This window comes from Ochlerotatus camptorhynchus, unplaced genomic scaffold, assembly GCF_037179485.1.
Source record: "Ochlerotatus camptorhynchus isolate MF236.1 unplaced genomic scaffold, CSIRO-AGI_Acam_v1.1 ptg000443l, whole genome shotgun sequence".
In the NCBI taxonomy this organism is placed as follows: domain Eukaryota; kingdom Metazoa; phylum Arthropoda; class Insecta; order Diptera; family Culicidae; genus Ochlerotatus; species Ochlerotatus camptorhynchus.
Genome location: NW_027040929.1, coordinates 3,368,630 through 3,385,345, shown reverse-complemented (window position 1 = coordinate 3,385,345; position 16,716 = coordinate 3,368,630). Strand labels below are relative to the sequence as shown.

Below are 16,716 nucleotides of genomic sequence, written 5' to 3'. Positions count from 1 at the left end.
AATTATAAAAAAATAAAATTACTCAAATTGCATTTTTTTTTAATTATTTTTTTATATTTATATTGAGATTAAGTGCCTACTGACAATGTGTATTTGCTGTGCAATTCATAAACAAAAAAGTTATGAATTATTGAAAAAGTACCAAAAGTACTACCTACAGTTATCGAACATCTCAAAAAGGCAAAAAATACTCAAATTATGCGATTAGTGAATTTTAACCTACGAGTATCTCGAAAATAACAACTTTGGGAAATTTAAGCACTAAGAGAGTTTTTGTTGTAAATCTAATGTTAATATTAAATATTAACACTACTTCAAAGATATTCAACAACTGTATGTAGTATTTTAGAAAGAAAAAAAAATCTTTTTTCAATAATTCATAACTTTTTTGTTTATTAATTCCCCAGCAAATACACAATGTCGGTGAGTAGCACTTTATCTAAACTACAATATAAATATAATTTTTTTTTAAAAATGTATGCAATTTGAGTAATTCTTATTTTTTAATTATAATTTTGATTTTTTTTTCGGTTTTTATTTTTTCTTGAAAGGCACAATACTTGTCCGCTACTTCGCCGAAGACACCATCTCGATCAAACAAATCGTACGGAAGATTAATTTTACAGTCTTAAATTTTGAAGGAAAAATATAAAAAAAACATATATTTTTAATTACATTTTATTTGATATTTTGATCTTTGAAATCAAGTGGTTCAAAAATTATGAATTTTTGAAAACAATCGATTTTTTAGGCCACCCTATATCCACTTGATCGTTTTTCTGTAGAATGGCTGTATTATTTTATTAAAATTCACTGCATTATTTCTTAACAACTAGAATTTATTAGAAAACAAGTTTATTTTGAATCAAAATAAAATAAAAGCTTTCATTGATAAATGTACATGCTCTTTTCATCAAATTATCAAATAATTTAGAAATTTCAAAATACATAATATCAAAATAGTATCAAAATATGAATTCATCCTAAAAAAAAAAGAATATCAAAATATTTTATCAACATAATTTCAAGAGCACAATTTGATATAATTTTATAATATTTTGATGTTCAACTTTGTTCGGGTAGCGAATACGAATTATGCAGGAAACTTGATTACGCTTTGGTCAAACACTCGGGCTATCATGGCCGAATACAACATATCAAGAAGACGGTTAACTCGAACGCTTTCGTATACAAACGTAGAGAAACAGATTCAATCACGACCTTCACCGATCAATAGCTTCGAATCAATTTGATTCTGAAGAGAAGTTTACTCATTCGCTCGCCGAAACTGGATCTATGATAGAGTTTTATTTTCAAGTTATGTATCGGCTATTGAAATACGCGATCTCAGTGTTCATTCTCGGTATTCGAATCCTGTTCCAAGTAGTTGGTCCCGAATAAACTCATCCAATTTGTTTATAAATTCTGCTGGAAGCTCATCTTTATAACCACCAACTTGTCCCTTCCGCATGAATCTATAAAAAAGTGATAAAAAATTCCCTGTCAGTAAATCGTGAGAAATGCATTTAATGGTAGTTCCTTAAGCAGTGAGGTAAATATATTAGATTTTCTGTCGTTTTCAATACGTTCAGATTAGCCAGTATTATGAAATTTTCGATCAAAACGCAAATCGTGCGATGCGTATCAGTATAGCACTAATAATACATTCAAAGCTAACCTGAAGTCGTTGGGAACACCAGTGGCAGCCTCCATCTGCGTAACCAACGTCTGGTTGTTGGCTGAACTGTTTGCTGTAAATGTTTGAATCTTTTATTAACATAACATGTCTCGTGACAGCACACGGTTCGAACCAACCTTTCATTGAATCGAACGAAAGATGTTGTTCCAACTCCGCCAGTTGCATGGGAGTGAAGGTTTTCCCGAAAAATTGGCAAACCTGCAAGAGAATTTTCGCCAAGTTCTTCTTCATGTCTTCGTAGTGCAGGAATAGAACATGATCCCGATGGGATACAGCCCAAAATTCAGTGGCATGCTTGACCAGAGGGCAGTAGATAATTTTGTCCGCCAGAATACCGTCCAAAAAGTCCTGCTGTGAACCCTTGAAACCGTGCAGGTGCTTGTAGTGATGCATTAACGATGTGGTGACATCCTTCGGATTTCTTGCAGTATAGATAATTTTCGGCTTTACTGACCAAATCTGCTTGGGCAGTAGAGCCAGCGGTAGGTGGGATTTGATATGACGAGGTCGAGGTAATTGTTCCACCTGAGATATTGTATCTACTACGTCGATATTTGTGACAAAGGAGGTAAATCTGGAAATTAATTGTTCTGTTATTGTAAGGAATAGCTGGGGAACAAAGTGATCATACTCAAAAAACACCGATCGTTCGGTGAGATTCACTGTAGAAGCGGTGTTGTAGTCCAGATCATGATCGATTAGCCATACCATTTCTTGAGTCCACGTAGTTCCTGATTTTAGGAAGGTGACTACCCAAACATCGTCTTCGTAGACGATCAGGTTCCGGATACGGTCTGCGTATTGGCGATATTTGGCAGGCATGATACAGTGAACCGGTCTCCACAAAGGATCCCCTGACGGATTTACCGTAATGTCATTCAAATGCACTTCAGTGAAATTTTCGTTGAAGGGTGTCTCAAAACGTTTTACCTCGTCAGGGTTTAGACTATTGTATTTGAACATTCTTCTTATAAAGCACTTTCGATCCACACACACAAAATCTGAATGCTAGCACTTTACGTTTCTACCTCAATGATTATGATTGGTCAATGGACCACTTTTAAGTTATCAAAATGCAGCTCGTTGTTCTTTTTCGTGCCGATCGTAAAGTAAGTGTTATCTGTGCACACTGATAAGCCTGAGTGCCGCCAGATATATAAAAAAAAATCGCTAAATTACATGACAAAAAGACAAATACACTTTTTTCTTTATTGGCTTTGAATGTTTAGAGTGTGCATTCAAGCTAGATGGATCACAACACACGAGAATTTAACCAATGAATGTAACATCAATAAACACTGATTGTTGCTCAACAAAACTTCCTAATACAGTGCGAGACAAACATGATTATCGGTGTGAATAATCTAGACTAATATGTAGCTTTGCCCAGAGCTGATTGTTGCTTATGTACCTAGTGCGCGTTAGTTTTGATGTGGCTCTGTGTTAGTACACCGCTCTTTGCATGTTTTCATTGGGAGTGGTACTAAATCACCCGGACGGGTTTGGAAGATTAGTCAAACAGAGTTTGCTCTATCAGATGCTGGAGATTATATTGCTTGGATGTGTTTTGATTATCAAGAAATGTTCGTTTAAAGCCGTTTGGTTGTTCCGTCTATTTCAAATGTTGACCAAGAAGTGTGCTTGTCTCGGTTTGCTTATTTATGCTATGGGACAGAATTGCCGTAAGCGAAAATACGGCGTACGGTGTGTCATTGGTATGATCGAAATTTACGGGCCTCAACCGAATAATAAAAGGTGTTTAATTTTGTACCATCTCTCCAACGTCTTTTGTATGGTTGCTATACTGCCGTTATACGCATAAGAGTCCCACGGTGCATAAGGATTGCATGGGACACTATTGGTATCTACTTTTATATTGTGTGACAGAATCAAGAACTTTGATTTAGATGATATATCAATTCCATCACGGAACTCCAATGGTTCAATAGCAGTTCTGTTGAACTGTCATGAATTTCTTTGATATCGTAAAATATTAAAGCTTCATTACAATTGATTTTAGCTAGAAGAAATCATTTATAAATTTACTTGGATTTTTTTTACATTTAACTGCCATTTTCTCAATATAAATTTTTATCATATGGAATTAATATGCTGGACGCAGACCTGTCACAAGTGTATAAAAAATCCAATAGAACATGGAACAGTTATGCGTCCACCGGCAGTATATCCCATATAATATATTTCATATCATAAGTAGATGAAGCATTCCACGAGATCAAATTTGCAAACATTGCTTTTCATAAACTACCTAAATAGGGAGGACGGCCCAAGCGTAGTGGTTAGCATCCATAAACCAAAGTCACGGGTTCAAATATTATCCCGGACAAGTCAGGACTGACCCAAGAATATTCAAGTACAACCATAATAAATATAATAGAAAAAAGAACGTAGACAGCTTTAAAGACACTCTAGATTCCCCCATCTTCGTCCAGCGAGTCGTTCAAATACATTTTTAGAAATGTTCATGGAGTGTAGATACTCGTCACCGTTTTCGTAGCTTATGGATAACGCAGAAGCAGAGAAATAAAATTCTACAATAAGGGCCTAACAGTTTAATGTAAGTAATTACTTCTCTCGATGATTTCATGACATGGTTATTCCTAGAAATAATCGAGAGAAATAATTGTTTACAAAAGCTGTTAGGCCCTTATTCATTCTATCTATAACTAGCTGAGTGTACCCGGCCTTGCTCGGGATTCAATATTGGCTTGAGCTTATGCATAAAAAAAATGCTATATTATACGTAGCCTCCCCCCTCTTATCTAAGGGGCTACCCCCTTTGACCTTCACATGCCAAATTTGGTTCCATTGGCTTGATTAGTTCTCGAGTTATGTAGAAATTTCTGTTTCATTTGTATTGGAGCCCCCCTTTACAGAGTAGGGAGGGGTCTCAAACCATCATAAGAACCTTTCCCTGCCCCATAAATCTCTGCATACAAATTTTCACGCCGATCGGTTCAGTAGTTTCCGAGTCTATAAGGGTAAGACAGACAGACAGACAGAAATTCATTTTTATGTATATAGATAGATAGATAGATAGATAGATTATGATATATCTTGCCAAAATCAGTTACCAATTGGAGAAAATCTGGAATTATCATGGGATACAATATATACACCGAACCGGGGGATGTAAGATTTGCTTACAATGATGAAGTATTAATCATCTCAGGATGTTAGTGGAGACCGCATGAACGGAGTTTGAGATGTATCGAACTGCGGTCCAATGCAAGTAAATGAAGACCGAAAAAAGTGGAGTGTACTAGTGAGTGATATGAATTATGTCGAAAAAAAAAATAGAAAAAAGGTAGCCGATTGGACTCGAATCACGAACGTTGCAATTGTCAGACCTGTGCTTTCTCAACTGCTCTCTACATGCTTCAGAATATGGATAGTCTTCTTTTTCGCATTCTAAGCTTATTGCTTATTGCTAAAATCGAATAAGAAGCGCTCATATTACGATATCTTGATTGCTTTTTCTGCTGAACGAGAATTGGAGAGAATCGTGGCAAGTATGTGCGTCGTTCTACAATGTTAAAATGCTCTCTTGTATAGTCAAAAGCGTAGGCAGAACACGAGATTTAAAAAAATAAAAATCATTGCAACGTCTGCAAGATCAACTTACTGTATATCATTCGATGCGGTATTCGCTACAGAGGATGATAGAAAATACAATTAACATTCAATGTAATACATTTTTGTTTTCGTGTAGTTTATTTAAAAAAAATAATTTAATCATTATAATCGGTCGTTTTGTAGCATATTTGAATTAATATTTTATTTGTATTCATTGGAAAATCTCATTCCGCAAAAAAAAATGCATTTGCCATACATTAGGTACACTATAGATATGCTCTCAATTAAACTATGGGATGTTAGCATATCTAGTTCAGAGCTGATATATGATCCTGAAGGAAGTTGAACATGACTGACTATTGAAAGCATAAACATAGCCTATGATTATTTTTTTTTGTTCCGTTCATGATAATACTAAAGCAGCTTCTTCATTAACAATGTATTCTTCTGACCTCAATTTAAGATTGATTGCCGGGATCGAGAAATTCAGCGCCTGGGAGCATTGTTCTCCGGTGGTCGACCAACAGCTGCCCTCGCAAAGGACTGCTGCTACCGGAACGTGAATACTCTGGCAGAGGATGTTAAGAGCCTCCAGGAGGAGAAAGCTTCGATGCAAAACAAGCTGGGTGAAGCGTTGGAGAGTCAGCAAAATGCTAGCAAGAAAATTCAAAAGCTTTCCGACCGTAACAAACAGTTGGAACAAGAGTTGAAGGAAATTGAGAACGTCGCTCTGAGTGTCGAGTCCGAAGCTAATTTGAACATTTTGGATAAAGATAGGCAAAATTCTGACCTACAGATTAGACTGCAACGATCAAGCATGAGAATAAAAGAGTTGGAAACATTGCTGGATGCGAGAACCTCTGGCTTCACACCGACAAGTTCATCGGCGTCGGCATGCTCTTTGGATTCAACTTTGCAAAATGCCCTCAAGCAAGCAAATGAAGAGAAACGTGCTTTGTATAAGCAATTGAACGAATTGAAACAACGAGAGCAAACATTCCTAACAGATTATGAGAAAATTAAATCAAAGTATTCCAAATTGAAGCTAAAACTCTCCAATCAAACCGCGTATAGCGCGGTGGATTGCGGCGGGCGGGACAATCCTGAGCTCACCGAGCTGAAACTGAAATGTTCCACTTTGGAAGATTCGTTAAAGCAGGTGGAAGTCAAACGGGATCAGCTCAGCAATGAAATACAACAGTTACGAGAAAGTGTGACCAAACTTAGAGGCGAAAGCATTGACAAAGATCTCCGGATAGCTCAGTTGGAGAGTGAATTGTGTTTGCAGAAAAAAACGACAGTCGCAGCACCGGCACGCTTGCGAACTGCTGATTCGGCTATTTCCGGTCAGACGTCACTCTCCGTCCAATCGGCGTTTCATCGAGTCGAACGGGAAAGGGATGCTGCCAGAAGAGAAGTTCAACAGTTGGAAATTGAAAGGGATTCGCTGAGGAATAAACTAAAGTTGGCTACTAAGAGCCAAATAGATGAACAAGCTAAGCATGAGGAAATCATAATCGGGTACAGTTCACAGATTGCAAAATTGGAGGTTGAAAAGCGGGATCTGATGTGCGGACAAAGTTCTTCCCAGACTACATTGCATTTACTGAAAGAGGAGAATCGAGAACTACAAGAGCGATTGAAAGATGTGGAAAGTAGTTTCAGTAAATTGAAGATCAACAATTCGCAGTTGAAGATTTTGCAAGAGCAAACGGAAAGAGCTATGATGCAACATCAGAACAGACTGGTCTGTTCCGAAAATCAGTTGGGCAACGCTGAAGCCAAACTGAACCAGGTGGATGGAACGGTCGAGAGTGCGCAGAAGGATATTGGTAAATTGCGAGGAGATATCAGTGTTCTGAAAGCATCGAACGCTTCGTTGCAGCGAGAGAAGGACAAATTGCTGGTTAGTGGTCACATTTCGAGCGTTACAAGGCATTTTATTGCATTTTTACATGTTTCAGATGGAGCTCGATAAAAAAACGGAAAAGTTATTTACAGTTGAAGCGGAGTTGAACAATCTGAAAACGAAAAAATCGGAAATGAGGGGCACTATCGATCGATTGGAAAAGAAACTCGAGTAAGTACTATTTCGTATTCTCTTTATTATTCGTATTTTTTAACTAACCTATTCAGTCGGCATTGGCATTTGAAAAGATCCGTTTAAATATTTTATACGCCATTTCTGCGACTATGGCACAATCACAATACTTATCCTAACAAACTATATTCTTGCGGGAGCCTGTAACGGGTTAGGCAAGGTAGTTGCTTTCTTGACTGGAGTGGAGTGGAAATTATCCAAATGTCACACTTAATTAAAGTATCGTGAATGTCTCGTTGCATGTCTGAGGAAAAGATCTGTGGCTACTGCTGCTCTTTTTGGTAACTTAGTATTCATCAGGTTCGGTTGATGCAAATCCTAACAGGCTCATGAACCACCTAGACGGAATGAGGAAAAATGGTTTACATTCTATGATTAGCTTTTTCGAAACCTAGTAGGTACAACATTGAAATACCAACATTCTTCTTGGGATTCATGCTATTACCAACCACTGGGGAAAAGTTAGATCCGTAAGTTGCGTCACATGCGTTGTAAAATATTATTAGTTATAATGTTCTGTTAGTTCTACAGTGCTAATTTGGGATTGCTAGCGTAATGTTTCCAATCCTAATGGAGAGAATCCGTTTTCCGTTCAAATACCTGGCAAGTCCTACGGCTGGTGGTTGACAGCCAACTACGCCGTTTTGTAGGGATGCATCGTACGGAGCATATCCCGGACGACAAACACACGTTGCCGAACGAACGTTGGACGGTGTCTTTTTCGGTTCAAGCCACTGTCCAGGGCCACATAATCCCCGGGTGTAAAGTTTGAAACATTGCTTATTTATCTCTACCATATCAGGTGTGCTGTCGCAGGCACTTTTAGGAACTTCGTCTTCGGTGCATGATTGGTCCAAATTGTGGATGACTCCAGAACACCCACAGATTCCGTTATAGGAAATGCCATCCAGAGAGGGTCTTGTTGTGAAGTCAAATATGACTACTTGATGGAGACTGCAAGGACCCTGAGAACCTATTCGATAGCACGTTTTCTCTTTTGGGAAGTATAATCTTCCCTTTTCGCATGGATTTGGCATGCAAACGTTTGAATCTACTAGGAACGAGCCTAAATCACACGGCCCTTGGGTGTATAATTTATAGCAGTAGCCATCCTTCCATAGAACGTAATTTTCTTTGCACCGGCACTCCGCCTTCATTGAGCTCACCTCTTGCTGACCTCGTTTATCGCTTATGATGAAGGTATGCCCAATAGGACATGGACCTATGGTACCTAATTCGTAACACTGGTTTGACTCGTTATGAAAATGTGGCAACCGTTGATGACACGCACATTTTTTCGATGGCAGAAACAGTTCTCCGGTTCGCAAGCATGGTCCTTTGGTAAAAAACTCATGGCATGTTTCCGTTTCATCATAGAAATAATTACTCAACTCCCCTTCGTTCTCACACTGCAAATAGAGATGCAACAATAGAAGCCCTACACAATATACCATTCCATCATACCTTGCATTTGGCAATTCCGTCGTTATCTATACTGAGTAATTTTCCCTTCGGACAGGGTCCTTTGGTATGCATTTGGTAACATTTGTTATCCTGCGGCCAGTAGATCATCCCACTCTCACATATTTCCGCCGATTTGCACGTCCCCCAACGTTGTCGTGGTCTAAAATTAAGAATCATAATGTTAGCATACGATCAGTGAAAGCAATGCTCAACTCTATTATGTTAGTTTATCAAAGGACGTGTTTACATGGCACTTTTCACATCCGAATCGGCTATAGGTGCGAAAAATTGTCCAAAATCACACGGGCCCCGTTCGAACAGCCGGTGGCATCTTTTCGTCAGCGGAGACTGAGCCGTTCCCGGTGGGCAGCGGCATTCGGCTGTAGATCCCGAACTGGTAGAGCCCACACCGACCGGACTGAGTTCCATCGTGTCCGGGCACGGGTATCCGAGCTGGAAGATTTTGAAGCATTTCTTCAGTGGTGGCCAGTAGAGCAGCTGCCATCCGCCCGGTTGACTGGCACAAGGGTTTTTGTTCGGGTCACTCCATGGCGGTGGAACGATTGCGGCCAGCGACGACGATTGGAGATTGTAGAACGTCAAGATACACACCCAGACGGATGCATGCCTCATCACAGATCTGCAAGAAAGGGGAGAAGAAATGTTTGCTGTTTAGATTGTTTCAGATATGGGCAAATAAGGCCCTAACAAATATTTCGTTCTTTCTAAATTAAGATGATCTTATGCGGGCGAGGGTCAATGCAGAGATTTTTTTTTTTGTCTTTTTAGAAAGATTTTTAGTTGTTGGCTAGTTCATCTCTAAAGTAAATGCAGAGAAGCTCTTAAAACTTATATTTTTTAATAAAAGTTGCAACACTTACAACGAAATACCTGATTGAAAGCAGCTTAAGAAGTTCAAACAAAGCCCTTAACTATCCTTCCCAGAAGACCTTTCGTTGTTTGAAATGCAAAAATGTATTTAAAAAAAAAGAGCTTGGACAAAATATGGTTTTTTTGGCTTTATTCCGTCCCTACTGGGGCTTTACGCCTTCGAGCTTTTCCACAGTGTCCACACTGTCCACACAACCCACAGTCTACATTGAGAGCTTAGATGTACCTTTTTTGCATTAGTATTATTGTGTCGAATCTTAAAAAAATAGTATTTTAATTGTTTCTCGTATGTACGAGTAATGAGTATGTAATGAGTACACGGAGAAGCTGACTACTGACTATTTAATCATGAGACATACCGAACTTTTTTGGATCACCTTGGGAAGAAGAAGGTTGATTCATCTTCCATTAAATAATGCGCTCTTTCGCAAAGTAGGATGTCACCGAAAAGGGATCTGCACCGTGAAGGTTCCAAAAGATTTTTTTTTGTATCATTGTTAATTTTATTTTTATATGAACTACCCTACTATACGAATTTAACATTACGAAAATTCCTGTAGTCATGAGTGAAAATTGGTACAATTCTAAGTAATTCGTCAAAACATCATATGAATCAATAAAATATTATCTTAATCGATTTTTCCTACTTAAGTTTATCCAGTACATATATATTAAATAACTCCAACCGTAATTATTTATGTTAAGCCATGGAACCATTTTCACCGGCAAACATTCACGCATAATGAGGACGTATGATTTCGTCAACCAAAGAAAATATGCGACATTTTTTTCTCATTCATCAGATCTTGCTTCGCTCAACAATATGTGTATCTGAAGCGAGCGAGTTGCGTGACCTAGAAATTGGGCTGTTGCTATCCAGATCTGTTTCGATCATTAATGTTAACTTACGTAATCATATGGAGCTATTATTAAATTGCCGTACAAGCTGTCATCTCTATGGTCGCTCCGGGTTGAGCGCGACGGGTATTTGTCACAGAATTTGCGTACTTTTTGCGCCATGCGTACCGAAGGTATAGAGGTGAACGATGTGAATTAGGTTTATATTACAGTTCAAAGTTGCAGTAATTAGAGAACAATGGCGAGGCACCGCTCGCGTCGGTTGTTAGTCGTGATGTTTGCGACTTTCAGAGAAGAGTGAAGAATCACGAAATGAGGATTGGGAAAATCCCGGCCTGCCCGATTGCTACAAGAATTTTTAATCATGGGAAAACGAGAAACTATGGCCAACCGCACCAGAATGGACCTATCGAATGGCTCGCAATGCAATGTAATTGACCATTGATGGGCACCAAGGTGTGTACTAATTAATTAAATTTATTAATCAGTAGGTGTTTACTGGGGAATAAACAGCCTTCGGTGCAATACGACGCGCGCTATCGGTAATGGCTTTGATTTGATGTAGGGTGGTTCCCACTGTTTGTTTTAACTGCTCGAAGAAAAAATGCGTTGTTGAAAATGGCTCACATCTACTAAAACGATTTTATGTTTCTTCAGCAATTCAATTGTCCGGTCAGAATTGTTCTTACCTAAAAATAACTGTTTGAAACATGAGGACCACACCATCACCCATTGAGAATGTCACAGGCCACGCGCCCATGTGAAAATCTCTGACGAACCAGGTTCGCACCGTCACTGCTATTTGTAGGTCATAAATTAGTGAGTTGGTCACGCGGCTAATGACTTAGTTTTTATATTTACGATTGCAGCCATAATTGCTGTTGTAGGATCCTATTGGAGCAATGAATCATTCGACTCAAAGTTGACTTGGATAAATTTACGCACTGAAATTTGACATACGATATTATATTTTTCTATTCACATCGCTTGGTACCGGTAATTGTTACTGTAGGCATGCTTGGCATACACAGTTTTGGTAACGAACTGCTCATTTGCTTATAACTTTACACACAGTTGACGAAACATAGTTCTTTTTGAAACAGTAGAGTTTAAGCTTGTTATAGATACGTTAAAAAAATAGATTTTAATTCTAGTAATAAACTGTATTTGTTTTTGTTGTAAAAATGAAGTGAGAAATGCTTGCTGCACATCTCGGACTTCAAGCGTAAAAAATCATTGGTGTTGATTCAAATGTTAAAATTTGCCTACTTTTTGCATATCTATAGTGAACTATGCTCCTAATCTATTAATTACATTAAAAAAAACACATTTCAACAACTGAGTGAAAAGTTATTAACAAATGAGCAGTTGGTATGTACAACTGTGCATGCCAAGCTTGACTGTAGGTCAGACCACACACTAGTAAATTCTATTCTACCCTGAAGTTTCACCAGGCGAGTTCATTAGCACCGCTTACCGCTTATTGTTTACAATCATGGGTTGCATAAGCATATTTCAGCAAAAAAAAAATCACTAATCAATTTCATAATCGGTCAGGGGTCTATCAGTCACGGCCAACCAGTTTCTCGCTTTTCTGTCCAGCGATATGGGTCAGTAAACTATGTACTGTGGTCTGTGGTCACTCTTGGAGCATTCACCCAAACAGCAGTGACCGAATTTCGTTGGCAATCGGCGAATTTTGTCATTTTTGTTATCTCCTTTTGGTGCAGCATGCGGCCAGCAGACTAGCAGACAGCAAACCGGCTGCTCATAAAGTGAGCCGCTGATTTTATTCATACATTCATTCGACCGGACATTGGCCTTCAAGATGTGCTTCGGAGGAAGCCCACCCGATGTGACGAAACGAAATAATGGGAAGGCCACAATCAACGAAAATATAAACAAAATGAACATGTGTATGTAGACGTTCATTTTTTGTATTAGACTGAACTTATGCATATTTGTTTTGGTTGTCGATGCGATAGAAAAGTTGGGGGCTGGTTTAATTTGATTTTCTGCTTTTAGCTGCACGCAGAATCGCGGCTGTTAAAGACGCATAATTTGATTGCTGTCGGTCGGCTTCTACTGGTCTCCATTTAGGTGGTATATTAAATAATGATCGAGTTATTAGAGAGAGCATATCCATACGCCAAATACCGAAAAATAAATTAGTTTCAGAATTTACCACGACAATGAACCAAGTTTGTGCTGAAATTCAGCCATTATGACTCCCGCCTAATTTTTTAAAATGGCGTTTTTGATATTTTTCAATAAATCGTAGCACGAAAAAGGCTCATATAATCGAAATGACGTTTGAGGCGAAGTTGTAGAAAACTGGATTGCAATTCCGAAAAAAAAACCATATTAAAAAAAATAACAATTTTTTGCTAAAAATTGAAGAAAAAAACTGTTGAAAGTTTAAAAACACAAGTACGTTTTTAGGGTTTTTAATTTTTTGGTTCAGTTGAAAGCTTATCAAAAATACTAAATTTTCCATTCCATTCCACAATGGACTCTTCAAAATTGATAAAAATCGTAAAACAACCTTTTGGTAGATTTTTCGAATTGTTTTTTCATGCAATATTTGGACCCACTACGAACCAAGGAAAGGTGTTCGCTTTAAGGCACTCATATGAAGAGTCCTCAAAATACAATATGCATATAAGTTCTGATCAGCGCTCAAGCTAATATTGAAGTCTTTCAATCGCAAATGGAGCAACTTCACTTGCTTACGGATTTAGTCGTTAATCCAAACGAGATAAACGTTCTGAATCATCTTTGTTCGTGACTTTCCCTCTATAAAAACCGGTTGCGTCTTATCAATCCCCTTGTTGAACTACAAGATACACAGTGTGTATTACAATATATTACACACATGTTGATCGCTATGTTATCATGGGATGCTTTTATGCGGAATATTCTGAGAGAATGACTACTCACAAATCCTGCGTCTAGAGGCTAGCTTTAGATTCCAAGGGAGCAAAGAATCATTAGCGAAGTTCTATCGCGACATTTCGGCATTATTCCGATTTATTTAGCCGTCAATTCCAGATGAGGATAAGTTCGTCCAGGTGAATAAAAACGCGACGAGGATGATATTGAGCATACACGGTCGCATCCCGATTCCACATAGTGCGTTATTGGAGCCGAACTTCGCTGTGCCAGTAACTACGAGTAGGTTTGCGTAAATCCAACAGCAACAGCTGCAGTTTCAACATAAAGTAGAAGTAGATTTTTTTCCTTGATTTGTTTTCCGTTGATCTTGTTTTCCGTGCTGAGCACCAATGCTACCGACGCCAGGAAGGCAGCTCCCACACCTGGACCCTACCTATCGACCCATCAACTCATGAACCGGGGACCAACGGCTTTACTTCCCTAAGGCAGAGATCCTCAGAACATCCCGGCACCGCCGACTGGGATTGAACCGAGGCCTGCTCTGGGGTGAGAGATAATCACCACCACCAGCGCCGCTAGTAGAAGTTGATGGAAGCATAGAAAAACAGGCGTAAGCAGACTCGGATGAAGACAACTGGCAGTACAAGATCGATGAGCTTGTTGAGCAGGTGAATGCTTTCAACATTAATCTGGAACGGAAGCGTGGCAGACCGAACGAAGTGATACAAAACCAGTGGCAGCCTCGATTAATTGACAGATTCAACGCGATGGGACCGGATAATTTTCAGCAATCTCCTCAACAACAAAGAAATATTCAACCAATGCCATCGCAGCAACGCTCCACAACTAATGCCGTGAATGCAGCAACAGGCAGATCAACATCAGAGTGCGCAAGGTGGGCACACAGAACATTGGAATAATCAACAACAAGCAGGACAGCAAGCCTGGGACTCTGGGAGATACGAAAAAGGGATGAACACCAATGACACGAACAGGCCAAAAATATAAATTTAATATCACAAGACATCCCACACACTAATCCAGTCAGTAAGGTTTTACTGGGTTTTTGAATTGCGGAACTGTTCGGTAAAAGTTTAAAAATGTATGTAAAATTCAGAAATTATAAAATTTATTCCAAACTAGTAAAGACTTAGTTTTATTAACTAAATGGTAGAAATGATAGAAATAAAATTTGTAGATTTCATTGATTCTTTACGGATTAAGGTCATTTGAATTTTTACCGAGTTTTTCAGCAATTCAAAAACCCAGTAAAAAAATACTGACCCCTATAAAATAATCTAAGTGTGCAGGTTGTGTTTAATTTACCCACATTCGTAAATTAAAGTTTTAAAACGAATTCCATCGCAATTGAATGTTTAATATCCGCATATTTAAAAAATGAAGGCTCGTCCCATAAATTACACACAGCATACACTGCCTATCCTCGCATATCAGTCCCATATTTAAAAAGTAGGCATTGAGATCGACTGCCGTTTTCTCAATGTCTATTTCTTAAATATGGGACTGATATGCGATTATTGTTGCGAACGGCGATTCTAGAAACCTGATTTCTGGTCGTGCTGTCAAGTTAAAACATGGAATTTGATGCAACTTGCACACTGAGCATGACCAGCCAATAGGCCTTATGCATTCTGAATCACTTTTTTTTTCTAGCCGAGATGGCAAACTACACTGAATACGAATCTAACTCAGGGTGTGAGTTACTTTTTCTCATTCGTATGGAGAAATTTCTAAAAGCATAGGTTACTCGTGCGCTGAGTTAGTTTTGTTTATCTGTGTACAACGCAACGAACACCTCTTTACAGCACTCGGCAGTCAAACGATGACTGCAGTAAAATTTTCTGCGTTTCTCTTACTTAAGCATTTAGATTAGCATTCTAAGCCCTATATTTTTTCAATGAATAGAAAAAAGCAAAGAAAAATAAAATTAGTAATGAGTGGTACCGGCTCGTCTCTCGATAGTCATAGCAAGCAAGCACGTAATTGGTTGATTACAACTAAAATTTTGATAAATTTTTAATACACGGTTGGAGATGCTTACTCTGCTTAGATGGTGAATTTTCAATAGTTAACCATTGATAAACAACTATCATATGCATAGCAAACAGTTCTTACATTTAATCTGAATAAAATGGTGTAATTAAAATTGAATTTATTTTATAAATGACCATGTTATAAGCGTTCAAATCCTAACACTATTTCGTTGCACCATTTGTTGATTTGCACCCCAACATAGTCCACAAAGACGTAGCCCTACGTAAAAAAAATTGTTCCATATTTACACCTTGCTCAATATTGTCCATACCTGTGACTTAGATTGAGCAAACTATGCAGGACAGCTTTATTGGAGGCCACAAATAGTTTCGAATTCTGTACAAAAAGATGTTCACCATTTAGCATACAGCATTTAGCGGGGCACCTTAAGCGCAAGCTCCACGGACAGTGCTGCAAAATCTCGACGATACACGGTGATATTGACAACTTTGCTTTGGTCACTCATTTGAGCTACCAGTCATCGTCAAGGCAAACCATGTCAATTATCAATGACAATGCTGTCAGTGACGAACGTGTGTAGCTATTTTTATTAACTTAATTAGTAACGAAATTAGATGACATGAGTAATATAATTACATGGAGCCGTTAAAGTGAACAAGCATCTACGTCCTGAACTGCTTGCTTGGATAACAACAATGTGCCTAAGAATGCACGAAATCACACTTTATGTTACCAGATGAATCTTTGTCATTGACGAAAAAATGAATGATATTTGCGGAAGGTTTTATTGAGAATCAAGTCTGTCAGTGACTATGTGAAAAACAAATTTGTCAATATTGTGCGAAAATCTGTCAATGACAATGACAAATCTCTGCACATGCACACGAAGCACTAGGCAAAACGTAAATAATCACTTTTTGCACAGAAGTCGAATCGTTGCAGTCTTCGACTAAGTTGTTCTTTCTGCATAGTTTGTCCAATCTAGGTTGCAGGTATGGACAATACTGAGCAATGATATTTGTACACTTTTCCATACTTATTTTACATAAAATTGTCCCGCAATTCTAAATCGCAATGCGCCAGAGAGGCAGCTCCCACTCCTGGACCCTGCCTATCGACCCATCCCATGACAGAAATTTGACACAGTTGTTAGTGGTCTCAATACACATCGAAAGACTTGTGGATAATAAGGCGT

The 16,716-nt window shown here is 38.4% G+C and overlaps 3 protein-coding genes across 4 annotated transcripts in view; 1 reads left to right on the top strand and 2 right to left on the bottom strand.

Moving 5' to 3' along the window:
- Positions 1 to 16,716, top strand: part of Cep135 (Centrosomal protein 135kDa) — a 72,510-nt gene that overhangs the window by 23,972 nt on the left and 31,822 nt on the right. The window contains exons 4-5 of the mRNA XM_065234814.1: positions 5,760 to 7,202; positions 7,261 to 7,376. Coding sequence (XP_065090886.1) covers positions 5,760 to 7,202; positions 7,261 to 7,376 — 1,559 coding nt within the window. The remainder of the gene's footprint in view (positions 1 to 5,759; positions 7,203 to 7,260; positions 7,377 to 16,716) is intronic.
- On the bottom strand, positions 389 to 3,020 carry LOC135711887 (luciferin sulfotransferase-like). The gene is made up of 4 exons (XM_065234866.1): positions 2,331 to 3,020; positions 1,816 to 2,273; positions 1,679 to 1,751; positions 389 to 1,475 (listed from the first exon to the last, which is right to left on the bottom strand). Exons 1-4 carry the CDS (start codon positions 2,660 to 2,662, stop codon positions 1,355 to 1,357), a joined length of 984 nt encoding a protein of 327 aa, XP_065090938.1. The 5' UTR covers positions 2,663 to 3,020; the 3' UTR covers positions 389 to 1,354.
- LOC135711855 (uncharacterized) overlaps positions 7,382 to 16,716 on the bottom strand; it is a 186,671-nt gene continuing 177,336 nt past the window's right edge. Inside the window, exons 3-6 of one of the 2 annotated variants that reach the window (XM_065234825.1) lie at positions 9,109 to 9,501; positions 8,862 to 9,021; positions 7,998 to 8,806; positions 7,382 to 7,735 (exon numbers count right to left, since the gene is read on the bottom strand). In XM_065234825.1, the coding sequence (XP_065090897.1) occupies positions 7,684 to 7,735; positions 7,998 to 8,806; positions 8,862 to 9,021; positions 9,109 to 9,494 (1,407 nt within the window). In that variant the 5' untranslated portion in view covers positions 9,495 to 9,501 and the 3' untranslated portion in view covers positions 7,382 to 7,683. Of the gene's footprint in view, positions 8,807 to 8,861; positions 9,022 to 9,108; positions 9,502 to 16,716 lie in introns of both variants that reach the window. The other variant, XM_065234824.1, reaches the window with a different exon arrangement.